Source organism: Rhinoderma darwinii, chromosome 11 (assembly GCF_050947455.1).
Source record: "Rhinoderma darwinii isolate aRhiDar2 chromosome 11, aRhiDar2.hap1, whole genome shotgun sequence".
In the NCBI taxonomy this organism is placed as follows: Eukaryota; Metazoa; Chordata; class Amphibia; order Anura; family Rhinodermatidae; genus Rhinoderma; species Rhinoderma darwinii.
In genome coordinates, this window is record NC_134697.1 from 10,490,299 (window position 1) to 10,508,880 (window position 18,582).

Here is an 18,582-nt window from a genome sequence, read left to right on the forward strand (position 1 = left end):
GGCCAATAAAGGTATCATACCTACTATACTTTTGTCTTTTTTGACACAAAGGTATTTAACATTGCATAATGCACCTGTTTACAATGGTTGTGGCTGAAACCCCTGAACTCACTAATAAAGAGGTGGTTCGTGTACTTTTTGCCATATACTGTAGAGAAATTGTATTTTGAGGGACAAAAGCACTGGCTAATAGACATCCATTGACCACCATGAACTAAGATTCGAGTTGAAACACTGAGCAATTGACACTGTTCATGTTATTTGTCAACAAAAACTGGGGGCTACACAAACTACAAGATCAATGTTGGGGAATGACCCTATAAACAATGACAGCCCGGGGCATTTTGAGCCCACCAGAGGAAATGGTAATGATGGTCACATAAACAACACAAAAGTTTGAACAGCACATTCCAACTAAAATGTTTGTGTTGTTTATGTGATCCATATATGTGGGGTTAGTGACTGTCTCCATTTTTTGTTCTTCACTCCTCCCATTCTGCCCTGGTGGATTTTAATTAGTTGAATGCTGGTTCTTACCATCACCAAGAATATGTAGGCTTAGTCCCAGTTTTGGGTGTATGTGCAGCGTAGGTTCCCACCTCATAGAGGTTGCCTTGTCGTGGCAGGTGGGCTCACACAATTTGATCAAAATGTGCACTAAGAACCTCCCTATTTGTAAGTAGATTCAGCAGTAATGCATATTTATTTATATGTAGTGGCTTTGGTGGCATTAGTATTCGCCGTGCGCTGTCACCATTTTCTTGTGCGCGGTAATGATGGTCAACCATCAATCTGTCCAGAGTATGTGATGTCCACTTTTAACTGCATCATATGTGATGCTGTTATTATTTATGCGATGCCCTTTTAGGCCATAAAGAGGGGGTTACCCTCTTTGGACCCCCTATATTAGCCAGAGTGGAGAGCCACTGAAAGCAGCAAGTCTCAATTTTTGAGATCTCAATAAAATGTACTGACTGCAGGAAATGGGCTAAAATGACAAATTAACCTGTACTCTCCCGGTAAATCCGCTGCCCATCCAGAGAAGCTTTTTAATAGGTATAAACATTTTTATATAGAGGATCATAGTTTTTTTTTTTTTTAACAGATTCATATGGAGTTAAGGTTTTCCAGCCAGTAAAAATTGATGACTTATACTCAGGATAGGCCATCAATAGCTGATGGGCCAGGGTCCAACTCCCGGGAACCCCTCCTTAGGATAGGCCATCAAATTTTAGCGACTGGAAAATCCTAAAGCGTCCATCACATTAATTTTGGGATACAAAAAGCCAAGAAAAGAAGATGTTATGTATGGAAGTTTAATAAACCATTTCATATAGGATTGTATTCGATCTCCGATTCACATAACGGGACATAGCAGTTCACAACAGCGGGAGAGTCACAGCCAATGTCTTAGAGGGATCATGCAGGATTAGAAAAACATGGTTGCTTTCTTTCAGTAACAGCGCCACACTTGTCCACAGGTTGTGTCTGGTATTACAGCTCATCTCCATTAAATCCCAATTCCATTAAAGTGAATGGTGTTGAGCTGGAATATCACACACAACCTAGAAAAGTTGTGGCGTCGTTTTTGGAAAAAATCAGCCATATTTTTCTAATCCTCGACAACCCCTTTAAAAAATAGATAGAACGTTAAATATTACAGTATCCATCTAAAGCCCCATAACCCCATGTAATGTATTGTACCCATTGCTTCTCCACACAGGGGACTTATTTTAGGAACGTCATATTAACATCACTGATTTAAACAAAAGATAAATGTATTTCAATTCTTTAAGGAACTCTCTGTAGTTTGCAGATGGTTGGACTCCTAGAAGGTTAAGGTGTTTTATTCCAAGGAATCATCCTCGCAGTAGTAAGGAGGTGGTAGAGAGATAGGGGGTAATGGACTCGTCTCATTCATTCTCTTACCCTAAAGAACAAGAAAATGAAAAGAACGTTAATTAAAAATTGGACAAAAAGCTCAATGAGTCTTACTAATAGTTCTAGTATTCTGCGGTTTTTGAAAGTGATCCAGTTCTTCAAGAGTTCTTTCTTTGAATGTGACATCATTAATGTAGGGTCAGATCGGTCAACGAGTGGATAAGATGGGCCTAGGTTCACAATAATGAGGCATAACCGCTACAGAGCCCATGAGGTCCAATATTGGAACAGAGTGGATTACATTTTTTGGTTAATTGACTAACAATTGATCCATCCCTTCCTCACACAGAAGACTACCAAAATGTTAGCGCATGCACTTATACTATCCCTGGTAGTCTGCTGCAACATTATCCCTTGTGGCCTGCTGACAGGCAGATTAGCAGCTCTCCAATCTATTCTTAAAGGGGATGTCTCATCACAAGCAACCCCTTTTTAAAATGCGGGCAATCAGCTGATCGTCGCAGCTCCCGCTCCTGGCACCCCCGGCAAACAGCTAACTCGTTGACAAAGCCTTATCCAATTTTTTTACGCCTCACAATTCTCTAATTCACAGATACCATGCCACATACAACTTCCAATGCGCCAACAATAACCTCAGGGGAGTAAATACTATAGAGAAAGACCATACGACTGCTATGGGGAGCTTGGAGAGAGGGGCCCAGTTCTGGTTAGTCATATACCATTTGTTACTGGGTGGAAGGAACCTGTGCAGAAGTCCTCTCACCAGTGGGGGTAGGAAATTGCCCCAAGGGTCAAGAATAGGGCATAGAGGCCTTTCTGTTCTGAATGGGAAAATGTGGCACCTAAATGGCTGGAGCATTTTAATCTTTGCTATTGGGCCCCCTGTTTCTTATGTACGCCACTGAACAACCTCTTCTCCACCACTCTAATCACCCCCTCACACTATCGAAAACAAGACTTCTCTTGTGCTTCCTCTCTCTTCTGGAACTCTTTCCCTCATTCTGTTTGAAACCCTCAAACCTTCAAATACTAAAAACATACTTCTTCAGACAAGCATATAACCTGGCATAAAGAGTCACCCAACCTGTATTCACCACTGCCTCCACCTGACATATATTGAGGGGCTTACCCCTTTTCCCGACTTCTTGTACCTATCCCCTATTCCTCATGGACTGTATTCTCCTATGGGCCAGGCTTCTAACTAATGTTACAATGTGTTACCTCAAGTGAGTGAAGTCACCAGATGTACCCACCAGTCAGAGACATACATACAAGAGAGGGGGCCCATAGTTAAAATCAAGGGCCCCTCATTATGTGCTGGATTATGTCACCCAGGACTGAAGGGCCTGGTGTTTGTTACCCCTTCCACACACCCTTCAAGCCATTTCTCTACCCCCTTGTTTTCTAACAAGATAGTTTTTCTTGAGAAGGGATTCCTTCTTACCACCCAGTAGCAGAATGGAAGGGTCCAACCAGGGCAGGGCCACCTCTCACCAAAGGCCTCAAAGCAGCTGCATAGTCTGCATCTATGATACAGTATGAACGTCCTTGCTTCTAGCTCCATTAACTAGACTTTGTGGATGTCTAAGTACAGACGTCAGCTCAATCTAGGGGAATTCTTCAGACTAAAGCTTCTCCAATATTGTCACTGAGTAGGAGTGTATTCCAGGATCATGTAAGCGACCAAAATCCTTGATGAAAGAGGTGTTGTAAGTCTGAATTTAGCTATTTGACCCTCACAATATATCTCAAGTGACTGTGCCACCAGTTCCGTATCTCTGGAGGTTGGGCACTTCATTTGGTTGGTTGAAGGTGCCCTAATCCCACAATCTAAAAAGCTGCCAGTTTAGAAGATGATGCCAAGCTTACAGTCAAAAGAGGACTATTCGGGTCTACATATGTGCATTTAGATTGAGCAATTAACAGTTGGCAATCCAACTTAGCATCGTGCCGATAGTGGGCATTTGGGTCGTGGTGGGTCTTATAGCCTCAATGTTTCAGAAGATGGAGGAAGAAGAAAAGAAGAAGATGAAGAATTAGATGGAGGAAGAAGAAGAAGATGGAGGAAGAAGAAGAAGATGGAGGCAGAAGTAGAAGAGGAAGAAGAAGAATAAGAAAGAAGAAGAAAGAAAGAAAAAAGAAAGAAAGAAAGAAAGAAAGAAAGAAAGAAAGAAAGAGAAAGAAAGAAAGAAAGAAAGAAAGAAAGAAAGAAAGAAAGAAAGAAAGAAAGAAAGAAAGAAAGAGGAAGAAGATGGAGGAAGAAGAAGAAGATGGAGGAAGAAGAAGAGGAAGAAGAAGAGTAAGAAGAAGAAGAAAGAAGAATATGAAGAAGAAAGAAGGAGGAAGAAGAAGGAAGCAGAAGGAAGAAGAAGAAGAAGAAGAAGAGGATGGAGGAAGAAGAAGATGGAGGAAGAAAAATAATAAAAAAGGAAGAAGGAGAAGGAAGGAGAAGAAGGAAGGAGAAGAAGGAAGATGACGAAGAAGAAGAGTTTTACAATAGATGATAGGTGGAGCAGTAATAATGTGAGATATGGCAGTCTACATCTCCCACCTTGTTGCCCTGGAAGATCTACAGATATGTCCACCATAACCCAGCTGAATGGTGAAGATTACAGAATTAGACATTTTCATGAGGTTCTTACTTTATTAAAAGATTTTAATGAATGATGTTTTTTTATAAATAAAATTTCCCATTAAATGGACCATAAACACGAATATTTACTAACCTCCCGGTTCTCAACGATAACAAGGTGATTCACTTCCATGACTGCTTGCTGGGCAATTGCTCTGGATTCATCATCCCATTCTACAGCATCAATGTTCAAGATAGCGTCCATTATACTGGAGAAGACAACACAGGTTGTGGGTGGGAGAGATCATTGTACATCAAACTTTTATTATTATTTTTTTTTTAAGGGGAAATGTAAAAAAAGCAGCAATTCCGACACTGTGTTTTATTTTATTTTTTTTATACGTCCTGCACCGTGCGGTATAAATAATATGTAATCTTTATTCTATGGGTCGGTACAATTACGACGATACCAAATTTATATATTTATTCATTTTAATTTTTTTAAATCTGCGGTGGAAAAATATATACGCTGTATAAAGAATGGAATGGGTTTCCATTAAAAAGCACCAGGTCGTGGAACGCAAGAGGATTCCATCAGATTGTTAAAACATATGTGTATTACTTATTATAAGTAACTAATGGATGACAATATTGATCGCTATTGTATAGTTTGTATTATGGTAGTAGCAGTATATTACATTTCCGTCTAACATTTGTCTTGGTAGAACTGGAAGAGATATTGGGCAGTGCATTCGTAGCATGAATGGCCGCCCGACCAGTCAGATTGCTAGGCACCTTATTTAAAGCACCAGCACATCAGCCTCAGTGCCAGTATAGGTGTTACTTCCCCTCCTAAACTCCGGAACTGTGCCTTCTACCCAACTCTGCTACATCAATGCTGATGACTCCTTATTACGACAGCCCTTCTCCTCTTCCCTGGAACTTGTCATCGGACTGCTACTCTGAGCACAGCGTCTCCAACCTCCCAATCATTTATCTGGTTCCTATTCTGCTTACTTTATCCAGAAAATCAACCACCGGGCTATCTAGAGGCACTAAAGTCTTGGAGTCAGCCGAGTACCAGCTGAAGTTGGGGGAACTGGGGGTGCTATAGGTAATTGTGCCACCCAGTTGGTTGTATCTCTGGGTAATGTAAGAACTGGACTGTAACACTTTGGCTATTCAATTTTCGTCTTGTCACCTAAATGTACAATCTCTATTTCAATAAAATAAAGAGTTACTCTGGATCAGTACAGGATAAGTAAGTGACTCCACCAGCAGAATAGTGAGTGCAGCTCTGGAGTATAATACAGGATGTAACTCCGGATCAGTACAGGATAAGTAATGTAATGTATGTACACAGTGACTCCACCAGCAGAATAGTGAGTGTAGCTCTGGAGCAGGGGCAGAGCTAAAGGCTCACACCATCACCAGGGGTACCGGGAAGTGCCGGGTATGATCCAGTACCTGACCATCTGTAGTGATGTTCGGGTACTGGGGCGGCCGCAGGCTGGTATTATTAGGCTGGGAAAGGCCAAAAACAGTGACACCCCCCCCCCCCCCCCCCCCCCGGTAATGCCAGGCTGCTGCTGCTCTGTTGTATTTGGCTGGTTATAAAAATGGGGGAACCCCTCATCGTTCTTTCCAATTATATATTTACTTTTTTGTTTTTTTAAATGACGTGAGGTCCCTCCCATTTTTCATAACCAGCCTAACCATTTTTGTTAACCTTTCCCAGCCTAATAATATCAGCCTGCGGTCGCCCCAGTGCCACCGTTTTGACAGGGTTCCGTTGTTTTGACGGAATCAATAGCGCAGTCAACTGCACTATTGGTTGCACCAAGAACAACGGAACCCTGTCACAACGGTGCCAAACGGAACCCTTTAACAACGTTTTCGCCACCATGGAGATCCATGGTTTCATAAACATTGATGGCCTATCCTCAGGATAGGCCATAAATAGCTGATGGGTCGGGGTCCGTCTCCCGGGACCCCCGCCAATCAGCTGTTTTGAAGAGGGTGCAGCGCTTGTACGAGCGCTACTTCCCCCTCATTTCCCTTACTTGCTCACACTGTGAATCGCTGTCACGTCCATGTCGGCAATTCACAGTGTGAGAAAGTGACCGGAATGAAGGGGAAGTAGCGCTCGTACGAGCGCTGCACCCCCTTCAAAACAGCTGATTGGCGGGCATCCCGGGAGTCGGACCCTGACCTATCAGCTTCAGCAGACAGTAGTATTAAACTTACCCTTCTCTTCGGCCGCAGTGGGGGTCCTAACTCCATCCAGGGTCAGGATGTTGTGCGCAGCACATAGCGTTGTGACATCAGGACCGCCACTGCGCTCCGGAAAGAGGACTGTAAGTACTGTCAGTTTCTATAGTATGAATGTAACTCAGGATCAGTACAGGATAAGTAATGACATGTTTGTACCTAGTGATACCACCAGCAGAATAGTGAGTTCTGCTCTGGAGTATAATACAGGCTGTAACTCAGGATCAGTACAAGATAAGTAATGTGGATTCCCCGCCTCATTTGCCCTGGAAACGGCAGCTCCCCAGTTGTCATGAGTTCCAGGCATCAAATTTTTACAGCTCCCCTTTCCATAAATGCCGGAGGTGTTCAGAATCTTTCCCCACTTTACTGTCAGACGGTGGATACATTTTTCTTGCTGAGTTTCATCCACCTTTATCAACCCAAATCCTTTACGTCGGTAGAACTATATCACTGTCTCGGTCAGTCTCTCTACTCTGAACCTGGAATCCTTGGTATGGCCAACCGCCCTACGAAGGGCTTCCTACCAGTGGCCATACTGCTCCACAGCCTCATAGACAGCCTCTGACTTGTACAAACCGCAACCTCTACCTCGGGCCTCTTGCTTGCCTGTGGAAGTTTCCCGCCTTGGCCCTGCCTCGGTAGACCGTCTCTCTTCCAGCTTCCTTTTCTCACCAAACTGGGACTTTGATTGCTCTAGGTCTATTTCATCTTCCCAAAACCAGAGCCCTCTTGGTGGACTTTGCTTGCAGCGCCAAGTGAAACGGGCTGAAGTGTGAGTTATATGGGAACCGCCTCATGGGAACGGCACAGTAAAAATAAGGTAGACCAGATAGGCTCCTCATGTAACAAACTTTACACACATAGAGGCTCTCATAAAACATGGTGGTCACTCATTGCAGGCACTTTTGCTTATTGCTTTTCAAAAACTTGTATACAGTCTGTAAATTCAGGCTTGCTGTCAGAACTCTAGACATGGGTCCCCCATCCTCGATATCTGCAGCACTTCTTTTTCGCTCTTCTTGGCTCAGTACGCCAAGGTTTTCGCCCTGTTTGGCTGATTTCACGGTTTCTGCTTCATTTGGCTAAACTCACTTTTTTTTTTTTTTGCCCCATCTGTAAGATTCCGCAGTCTCCATCCTGCTTGGTTAGATTCAGCGGTTTCTGCCCCACTTGGCTCCACCACCAGTCTGCCAGACTTCTTCCATAGAGGACCCGCAGTTTCCAACAACCTTCCAGGCTAAGCTGCTGGCGATACACAGTCCTTACCTTCTTCCTCTCCGTACCTATGCGAAAAACTCTTCCGACTTGTATGTTGATCTCCTCCCCTATTTGGAGCGCTATGGGTTTCCGCTACAGCATCCACATGCTGCGACACCTCTGACCCCTCGTGCTAACACAGTGTCCTCATTGCACGACAACCCACATTTAACCCATCCATCTAATTAAAGAAACAGTTCAACAAAACTAAAATATTTGAGCATAGCGCATACATGACCCGGGCACCCCCTACCTACCATTATCTCAAGATGGTCCCACAAACATGAAAATCGGTTTTGTTGACCACAATGACTTACCCAATAAATGTACCTCATGAAGTGGCCACTGAGTGTGTATATAATAGAAGCCGTTATATAAGGTGGAACTCACCTGTCTGCCGGCTCCAACCCCAAGACATCGGAGATATAATGAATGTCCATGTAACTCCAGCACGCTGCGATGGGGACAGATGGATAGTAGAACAGAAATCCAACACACATTTCATTTAGAGAACTAGGACCCCCCTGTAGAGATACATTTGTATTAGGAACAATGCCCCCTAGTGGTTTATTTATTAGGATATTAACAATGCTTGTTTGGTAATACGTATATAAGAACTGTCTGCTAACATACTATAATATTATCTAACCTTAAAAACTGGTACACATTTTTACATAAAATGTGAAGGGCAAGAAATATATGCGTTGGAGGTGGAAAGAGGTGGTCGGGATTAGAAAAAAGGTCTGCCTTTTGTCCAGAAACAGCGTCACTCTTGTCCATGGGCTATATCTGGTATTGCAGTTCAGCCTCATTCACTCGAATTAATGGGGTTGTCCAGCACTAGAACATTGTTTGCGTGTCCTTAGACTAGGTCATCAATGTTTAATCAGTGGGGTCCGACCTCAGCACAGTGACGGAGCGCTGCGTCCCCTTCTTACAAGCGGCTGTGCCTGGTACTGCAGCTTGTCCCTGTAAGCGCTGCAGCCCATCCACTGTGCTGATTGGCGGGGGTCCTGGAGGTTCGACCCTTACTAAGCAAACATTGATGGCCTATCCTAAGTATAGGCCATCAATGTCCCGGTCCCGGAGAAGCACTCAAGTATTTAGATGGGTATTCTCCACTTAGTGAAAGGCTGCAGATTTATTATATACGATGATTGCAGATTACAAATGTTAAAAATATTGGTTTGCAAAAATACTCATTGCTAAATAAAAACTTACAAAAGTGACACCATCTCTGTCCATTGTGCTGGATGTACATTCAACCACGATCTGATCCCCCTGAGCAAAAACAGAAAAAGTCATGTTAATGTTAAAGACTATCTATCTATCTATCTATCTATCTATCTATCTATCTATCTATCTATCTATCTATCTATCTATCTATCTATCTATCTATCTATCTATCTATCTCATGTCTATCTATCTATCTATCTATCTATCTATCTATCTATCTATCTATCTATCTATCTATCTATCTATCTATCTATCTATCTATCTATCTATCTATCTATCTAGTCTGTATATCTATCTATCTATCTATCTATCTATCTATCTATCTATCATCTATCTATCTATCTATCTATCTATCTATCTATCTATCTATCTATCTATCTATCTATCTATCTATCTATCTATCTATCTATCTATCTCATGTCTATCTATCTATCTATCTATCTATCTATCTATCTATCTATCTATCTATCTATCTATCTATCTATCTATCTATCTATCTATCTATCTATCTATCTATCTATCTATCTATCTATCTATCTAGTCTGTATATCTATCTATCTATCTATGTATCTATCTATCTATCTATCTATTTATCTATCTATCTATCTATCTATCTATCTATCTATCTATCTATCTATCTATCTATCTATCTATCTATCTATCTATCTATCTCATGTCTATCTATCTATCTATCTATCTATCTATCTATCTATCTATCTATCTATCTATCTATCTATCTATCTAGTCTGTCTATCTATCTATCTATCTATCTATCTATCTATCTATCTATCTATCTATCTATCTATCTATCTATCTATCTATCTATCTATCTATCTATCTATCTATCTATCTATCTATCTATCTATCTATCTATCATCTATCTCATATCTATCTATCTATCTATCTATCTATCTATCTATCTATCTATCTATCTATCTATCTATCTATCTATCTATCTCATATCTATCTATCTATCTATCTATCTATCTATCTATCTATCTATCTATCTATCTATCTATCTATCTATCTATCTATCTATCTATCTATCTATCTATCTCATATCTATCTATCTATCTATCTATCTATCTCATATCTATCTATCTATCTATCTATCTATCTATCTATCTATCTATCTATCTATCTATCTATCTATCTATCTATCTATCTATCTATCTATCTATCTATCTATCTATCTATCTCTATGAATATAACAATTAAAAGGAATATAAATGTCATTACCATTTTTATTGTAAGTGCATGTGGCAAATGTCTGATTTGCTGAAAATTGAAATCATAATTCTTGTCTTCCCCAAGACTTCCTATTAAAGTGCCATTCCTATGGCGAGATAAGATAATTTGAGTTAACCCCTTTATGTGACTAGACAACGTTACATTTCAGATGTTAGAAATTAACTTTAGGAAAATGGGCCACCCCTCCCTCCAAACCACATTTGAAAGTTGTTGAACTGTCCTTATAGACCCCCACAATCATGGGGACAGACTGAGCCTCCGTAAATGTCATGATTCAAGGATTTATATTCAATGGTGATTTTGGTTTTAGTGGAAAATGGATTTTCAAAGAAATCATGAATATAACTGGAAACATGCATTGTTCTGTTCCTACCTGTAATGCATTATCCGTAGCCCGCGAGCAGTGAGATGTGCATGCAATAGAAATGTTTTGACCGTCAGGTCCGGAATCGGCTCACCTAATATCTAAAGGAAAACAGGAGATATCTTCAGAAATGACCCCATTTACTTCTCTGGGAGTGAGAAGACCTCTTGAGCCTAGACTATGTTTATCAGTAGGACATGCTATCTATGGTATGTTCTAGGTGTATGGCACTATGCATAAGATTTGGGAATTCACCCGTATGATGTAGGAAGCCTAGGAATCAGTAATGGAGCTCAGTTAAAAATGGCCAATTGTTAAGGATCTGCCAGGCACAGCGTCTGTATCCACGCCCATTGGTAATCAGTCTGCACCTGCTTCTATGTCTGTGAGACTGACTCCATCTTCCACCACTCAGGATGGCAGGCTTAGGAGTGGGAGAGCCTATCACAGCCTGGCCAGACGGAGCTAGCTCCCGCCCTCTGTCTATTTATACCTGCCTTTCCTGTTCCTCCTTGCTTGTGATTCTTGTTTTGTTTCCTGGCCCTGCTGCAGCTTCTTTAACCATTTGACCCTGCTTCATATCGACCCTGGCTTACTGACTACTCTCCTGCTCTGCGTTTGGTACCTCGTACACTCCTGGTTTGACTCGGCTTGTTCACTACTCTCCTGCTCTGCGTTTGGTACCTTGTACACTCCTGGTTTGACTCGGCTCGTTCACCACTCTTGTTGCTCGCGGTGTTGCCGTGGGCAACTGCCCCTTTTCCCTTGCTTCTGTGTACCCTTGTCTGTTTGTCTGTCGGGCACTTATTGAGCGTAGGGACCGTCGCCCAGTTGTACCCCGTCGCCTAGGGCGGGTCGCAAGTAGGCAGGGACTGACTGGCGGGTAGATTAGGGCTCACTTGTCTGTTTCCTTACCCCGTCATTACATAATCACAAGCCTATATACCTGGTCCCTCACACTACTATGGACCCCCTGGAGACCCTGGTTCAGCAAATGCAGGGTCTCTCCCTACAGGTCCAGGCCCTGGCTCAGAGGGTCAACCAGCCTGATGCTACCATGGTAGTGCCCCTCACCTCACCTCTTGAACCCCACCTCAAGTTGCCTGACCGGTTCTCAGGGGACCGGAAGACTTTTCTCTCCTTTCGGGAGAGTTGTAGGCTCTATTTTCGTTTAAAGCCCCACTCCTCAGAATGGGCCTTCTCCTAGGCTCCTGACGCCCCTGAACTTTCCTCCGTTGATCTTTTCTTTTCTGCTCTCGGACTCATTTATGACGAGACTGACAGGACTGCCTTTGCCGAGAGTCAGCTGGTGACCTTACGTCAGGGTAAGAGACCTGTTGAGGAGTATTGCTCTGACTTTAGGAAGTGGTGCGTAGCGTCTCGGTGGAATGACCCTGCCTTAAGGTGCCAGTTTAGGTTGGGTCTGTCGAACGCCCTGAAAGACCTGCTAGTTAGCTATCCCTCTTCTGACTCCCTAGACCAGGTTATGGCTTTAGCGGTACGACTTGACCGACGTCTCAGGGAACGACAACGTGAACGTTTTTGTGTTTTCTCCTCTGACTCCCCCATGATGCCTCCCGAGGTTCCGTTGCTTCGTTCTTCCACGGAAGACTCGGAGGTACCTATGCAACTCGGGGCCTCCGTGTCCCCCCAACAACGTAGAGAGTTCCGCAGGAAGAATGGTCTCTGCTTCTATTGTGGGGATGACAAGCATCAAGTGAACACCTGTCCTAGGCGTAAGAATAAGCAGCCGGAAAACTTCCGCGCCTAAGTGATCATCGGGGAGGTCACTTGGGCGCACAGGTATTTCCCGTAAATATGAAATGTAATAAAATCTTGCTTCCCTTTCAGGTCTCTTTTGGTGGTAGGTCTGCTACCGGCAGTGCCTTCGTGGATTCAGGGTCGTCTGCTAATATTATGTCTATGGAATTTGCTATGTCTCTAGCTATGCCTTTGATTGACTTGCCTAAACCTGTCCCGGTAGTGGGTATCGACTCCACTCCTCTTGCTAATGGTTATTTTACAAAGCATACCCCTGTTTTTGAACTCCTTGTTGGCTCCATGCATTTGGATCAGTGCTCTGCACTGTTAATGCAGGGATTATCGTCCGATTTGGTTTTAGGCCTTCCCTGGTTGCAGTTGCATAATCCCACGTTTGACTGGAATTCTGGGGACCTTACCAAATGGGGTAATGAATGCTTGACGTAATGTTTTTCTGTTAATTATATTTCTCCCCCTGAGGAGTTGAACACGCTACCTGAGTTTGTTCAGGACTTCGCTGATGTTTTCTCTAAAGAGGCCTCCGAAGTGTTACCTCCTCATAGAGAATACGATTGCGCTATCGATTTGGTAACAGGAGCTAAGCTCCCTAATGGTATGATATTTAATCTCTCTTGTCCCGAACGTGAAGCCATGAGAGAATATATCCAGGAATGCCTGGCCAAGGGTTACATTCGCCCCTCTACGTCTCCGGTAGGTGCTGGCTTCTTCTTCGTAGGGAAGAAGGATGGTGGTCTTAGGCCATGCATTGACTACCGTAACTTGAATAAGGTCACTGTAAGGAACCAGTATCCCCTTCCTTTGATTCCTGATCTATTTAATCAGGTTCAGGGGGCCCAATGGTTCTCTAAGTTTGATCTACGGGGGGCGTATAACCTTATCCGCATCAAAGAGGGGGATGAGTGGAAGACTGCGTTTAACACGCCCGAAGGTCATTTCGAATACCTCGTCATGCCCTTTGGGTTGTGTAATGCTCCTGCGGTCTTCCAGAATTTCATAAATGAGATTTTAAGAGATTACCTGGGGGTACTTCTTGTAGTGTACCTTGATGACATACTTGTGTTTTCCAAGGACTGGTCCTCCCACATTGAGCATGTTAGGAAGGTGCTCCAGGTCCTTCGGGAAAACAAATTGTTTGCGAAGACCGAAAAATGTGTGTTTGGGGTGCAGGAGATACCATTTTTGGGTCAAATTCTCACTCCTCATGAATTCCGCATGGACCCCGCCAAGGTCCAGGCTGTGGCGGAATGGGTCCAACCTGCCTCCCTGAAGGCGTTACAGTGCTTCTTGGGGTTCGCTAATTATTATAGGAGATTTATTGCTAACTTCTCGGTCATCGCTAAGCCTCTTACGGACCTCACTCGCAAGGGTGCTGATCTCCTCCGCTGGCCTCCTGAGGCTGTCCAGGCTTTTGAGGTCCTTAAGAAGTGCTTTATCTCGACCCCGGTGTTGGTTCAGCCCAACCAAATAGAGCCATTTATCGTGGAGGTTGACGCGTCCGAGGTGGGAGTGGGGGCTGTCTTGTCCCAGGGTACCAGGTCCCTCACCCATCTCCGTCCCTGTGCCTACTTCTCCAGGAAGTTTTCGCCCACTGAGAGTAACTATGATATTGGCAATAACGAACTCTTAGCCATTAAATGGGCATTTGAAGAGTGACGCCACTTCCTGGAGGGGGCTAGGCACCAGGTAACGGTCCTTACCGACCACAAGAATCTGGTTTTCTTAGAATCTGCCCGGAGGCTAAACCGGAGACAAGCTCTATGGGCGTTATTTTTTACCAGATTAAATTTTTTGGTTATCTATAGGGCTGGGTCTAAAAATATTAAGGCTGATGCACTGTTGCGTAGCTTCATGGCCAGCCCTCCTTCGGAGGAAGATCCTGCTTGTATTTTGCCTCCAGGTATAATAATTTCCTCTATTGATTCTGATTTAGTCTCTGTAATTGCTGCTGATCAAGGTTAAGCTCCCAGGAACCTTCCTGAGAACAAGCTGTTTGTTCCCCTGCAATTCCGGCTAAGGGTACTTAGGGAACATCATGACTCCGCACTATCTTGTCATCCAGCCATCCTGGGTACCAAGCACCTCATTGCCAGAAACTATTTGTGGCCTGGGTTGCCTAAAGACGTTAAGGCCTACGTCGCCGCTTGTGAGGTTTGTGCTAGGTCCAAGACTCCAAGGTCCCGACCAGCGGGCTTACTACGTTCTTTGCCCATTCCCCAGAGACCTTGGACCCATATCTCCATGGATTTTATCACCGATTTGCCTCCATCTCAAGGCAAGTCGGTGGTGTCGGTTGTAGTAGACCGCTTCAGTAAGATGTGCCACTTTGTGCCCCTCAAAAAACTACCCAATGCTAAGACGTTAGCTACCTTGTTTGTCAAACACATCCTGCGTCTCCATGGGGTCCCTGTCAATATTGTTTCTGACAGAGGGGTACAATTTGTTTCTTAGTTTTGGAGAGCCTTCTGTAAAAAGTTGGAGATTGATCTGTCCTTCTCCTCTGCCTTCCGTCCTGAAACTAATGGCCAAACCGAGAGGACTAATCAGTCTCTAGAACAATATTTAAGGTGTTTTATCTCTGACTGTCAATATGATTGGGTCTCATTCATTCCCCTCGCCGAATTTTCCCTTAATAACCGGGTCAGTAACTCGTCCGGGGTCTCCCCCTTTTTCTGTAATTTTGGGTTTAATCCACGGTTCCCCTCCGTTTCACCTGGTAGTTCCAACAATCCTGAGGTAGAGGTCGTTCATCAGGAACTGTGCACAGTCTGGGCCCAGGTTCAGAAGAACCCAGCGGCATCCCAGAGCATACAAAAAACTCAGGCAGATAGAAGACGTTCTGCTAGCCCCTTGTTTGTGGTCGGGGATCTGGTGTGGCTATCGTCTAAGAACTTTCGCCTTAAAGTCCCGTCCAAGAAGTTTGCTCCCCGGTTTATAGGGCCGTACAAGGTCATTGAAGTCCTCAATCCTGTCTCCTTCCGACTAGAGTTGCCCCCATCTTTTAGAATACACGACGTGTTTCATGCCTCCCTCCTTAAACGCTGCTCCCTGTCCTTGGCTCCCTCGAGGAAACCTCCTGTCCCCGTTCTCACCCCTGAGGGGGTAGAATTCGAGGTGGCCAAGATTGTGGACAGCAAGATGGTCCAAGGCTCCCTCCAGTACCTGGTCCATTGGAGAGGATACGGGCATGAGGAGAGGACTTGGGTACCCGCCCGGCAAGTTCACGCTGGGGTATTGGTCAGGAGGTTCTACCTTTGTTTCCCCAATAAACTAGGTCCATCTAGAAAGGGTCCGGTGGCCCCTCATAAAAGGGGGGGGTACTGTTAGGGATCTGCCAGGCACAGCGTCTGTATCCACGCCCATTGGTAATCAGCCTGCACCTGCTTCTATGTCTGTGAGACTGACTCCATCTTCCACCACTCAGGATGGCAGGCTTAGGAGTGGGAGAGCCTATCACAGCCTGGCCAGACGGAGCTATCTCCCGCCCTCTGTCTATTTATACCTGCCTTTTCTGTTCCTCCTTGCTTGTCATTCTTGTTTTGTTTCCTGGCCCTGCTGCAGCTTCTTTAACCATTTGACCCTGCTTCATATCGACCCTGGCTTACTGACTACTCTCCTGCTCTGCGTTTGGTACCTCGTACACTCCTGGTTTGACTCGGCTCGTTCACCACTCTTGTTGCTCGCGGTGTTGCCGTGGGCAACTGCCCCTTTTCCCTTGCTTCTGTGTACCCTTGTCTGTTTGTCTGTCGGGCACTTATTGAGCGTAGGGACCGTCGCCCAGTTGTACCCCGTCGCCTAGGGCGGGTCGTTGCAAGTAGGCAGGGACTGAGTGGCGGGTAGATTAGGGCTCACTTGTCTGTTTCCTTACCCCGTCATTACACAATCTCAGTTGATCCTCATACAACCCATACCAGAGCATAATAAGGTATATTGGCCATTCAGTCCTCTAGGAAAGCCAAGGTTCTAGCTGTAATGGCAGCCATAGTGGTTTACAGAGCCAAAAATAATTGAAAAATAGCCGAATGGACCTTTTATGGCCCTGACAGAAGATGACAACTCAAGAACAGTTGTGCTACATCAATAGGTTCTTCAGAATTGTGTAAAGCAATACAGGTTCAATTCACATTTAAGCCTTTGAGGACATTTAGTGGTCAGTGGCCAAAAAGTATCTCGAAGTATTGCAAGGAGATGTAGATAATTTGACATTATCAGTTGAGTTAGTGTGCGAATGGCTACTTTTCTTTCTTCTGGTGGAGAGCTAATTTGCATACTTTTCCCAGAGAGAATTGCCTGTAAAACTCCCTACACCAGCTGGATCTCCCCAAGGTAGACCGTATCTAGTTCTACATAGAGATAAGGTGACCTTGAACAACATAGAGGACCTTTAGGGGTATGATACAGGATCCTAGGTGGACACTGGGATGGCAGCTCAGGTAGAAGCCTAGGAGCGTTGTTGGGTCTTCCTGAGCTTCGGCGAGAGTGGACCATCTATTCTTTGGGACTATAGTTCGGAGGGTCGGAGAATGGTCATGTGGGGGCCTCTCTTTTTTAGGAGAAGGGCTGCGATAGACTGCTTTCTTTGTGCACTTTTTTGTGTGCCGCCTCTGCACTTCTTTTGCACTTTGGGTGACAGAAAGCACAACTCGGACTTTCAAAAAAAAAAAAAAAAGAGGACCTTTAGGGGTAGGACAATGAGATCAAATTAATATAACTCTGCTACGGGTCACTTACGTCCTCCATCAAATGAGTGTTGCAAAGTCCATAACTTCTAAATTTTTTCGATCCAGGAGGAATAAACTGCATGGGAAATGTAAATATTCCAACCATCAAGGTACCAGAGTCATGAGGACGCAGCTCGGGGGTGTAATAAATCCTTAATCCAGAACTATCTTTCAATCCTGGAAGTCAAAAATGCCAAATGAGTCACCATGGTCCCCACTTTTGGCTTGTCAAGCGTAGAATATGTTTACCCTTATCAGCATGGGCCACACAAGCCCAGTGGGCCCAAATGTTTTTGTTTCTTGTCAGCGTTATTCTCCTGAACTCCTCTTTTTATTACATTTTAATTTCATAACAGTGAAATTAAAGGGTCCTGCCAGCGAAATGTAATGTCTATGGCCAGCCTAAATATACCATGACATAGCAATTTTTGTTTAGTTTGGCGGGATCTGTTAACAATATAATGGTGATGGGGCCTTGTATTTTGCTAGTGTCAAGGAGAATATGCAGAAATAAGATTTTATCCTCTTACCTGCTTTATTTTCGAAGTTGCTGAAATGGATTTCAATTCTGACGTACTGTGGATCACCCTCTGTACCTATAGAAAAACCGGAATCTGTAGGATAATCGAATGACTGCAAAGAAAGAGTATGAGAAAAAAAAAAGGTACATTGAGATTCAATATACTAAATTTGGGCAATAGTTGCCACAATGATCTGTTCTGGGCATCGCTAAGGCTTTGTTCACATCTGCATTGGGGTCACGTTCTCACGTTCCGTCGGAGCTTTCCGTTAGAACGGGGCCCTGAACAGACACGGACGAAAACCAGAGGTTTCCGTTTCCATCACCATTGATTTCAATCGTGACTATCCGGCGACTCATAGTTTCCGTTTGTCTCTGTTGTGCACCGGACCCGTCGTTTTAACGGAAGCAATAGCGTAGTCGACTACGCTATTGCTTCTGGCAAAACGATGGATCCGGTGCACAACAGAGACAAACGGAAACCATGGGCACCGGATCCGTCACCATTGAAATCAATGGTGATGGAAACGGATGTCTGTTCAGGGTCCCGATCTGACGGAAAGCTCAGACGGAATGTCAGAAAGGGATCCCAACGCATATGTGAACAGAGCCTAAGTTACCATAGTCTCCTTCGCTGTTAGGCCCTACGCCGTGTGCCCTATGCCACGTAGAGCAGTGCATGGAAGCCGTGTGGCTCCCTAGTATG

At 44.2% G+C, this 18,582-nt stretch overlaps 1 protein-coding gene across 1 annotated transcript in view; it reads right to left on the reverse strand.

Moving 5' to 3' along the window:
• Positions 1 to 1,846: 1,846 nt before the first annotated feature.
• Positions 1,847 to 18,582, reverse strand: part of LOC142663864 (putative DBH-like monooxygenase protein 2) — a 38,801-nt gene continuing 22,065 nt past the window's right edge. Inside the window, exons 6-13 of the mRNA XM_075842696.1 lie at positions 17,887 to 17,989; positions 17,367 to 17,533; positions 10,866 to 10,957; positions 10,481 to 10,577; positions 9,227 to 9,286; positions 8,396 to 8,529; positions 4,629 to 4,743; positions 1,847 to 1,930 (exon numbers count right to left, since the gene is read on the reverse strand). Coding sequence (XP_075698811.1) covers positions 1,847 to 1,930; positions 4,629 to 4,743; positions 8,396 to 8,529; positions 9,227 to 9,286; positions 10,481 to 10,577; positions 10,866 to 10,957; positions 17,367 to 17,533; positions 17,887 to 17,989 — 852 coding nt within the window. The remainder of the gene's footprint in view (positions 1,931 to 4,628; positions 4,744 to 8,395; positions 8,530 to 9,226; positions 9,287 to 10,480; positions 10,578 to 10,865; positions 10,958 to 17,366; positions 17,534 to 17,886; positions 17,990 to 18,582) is intronic.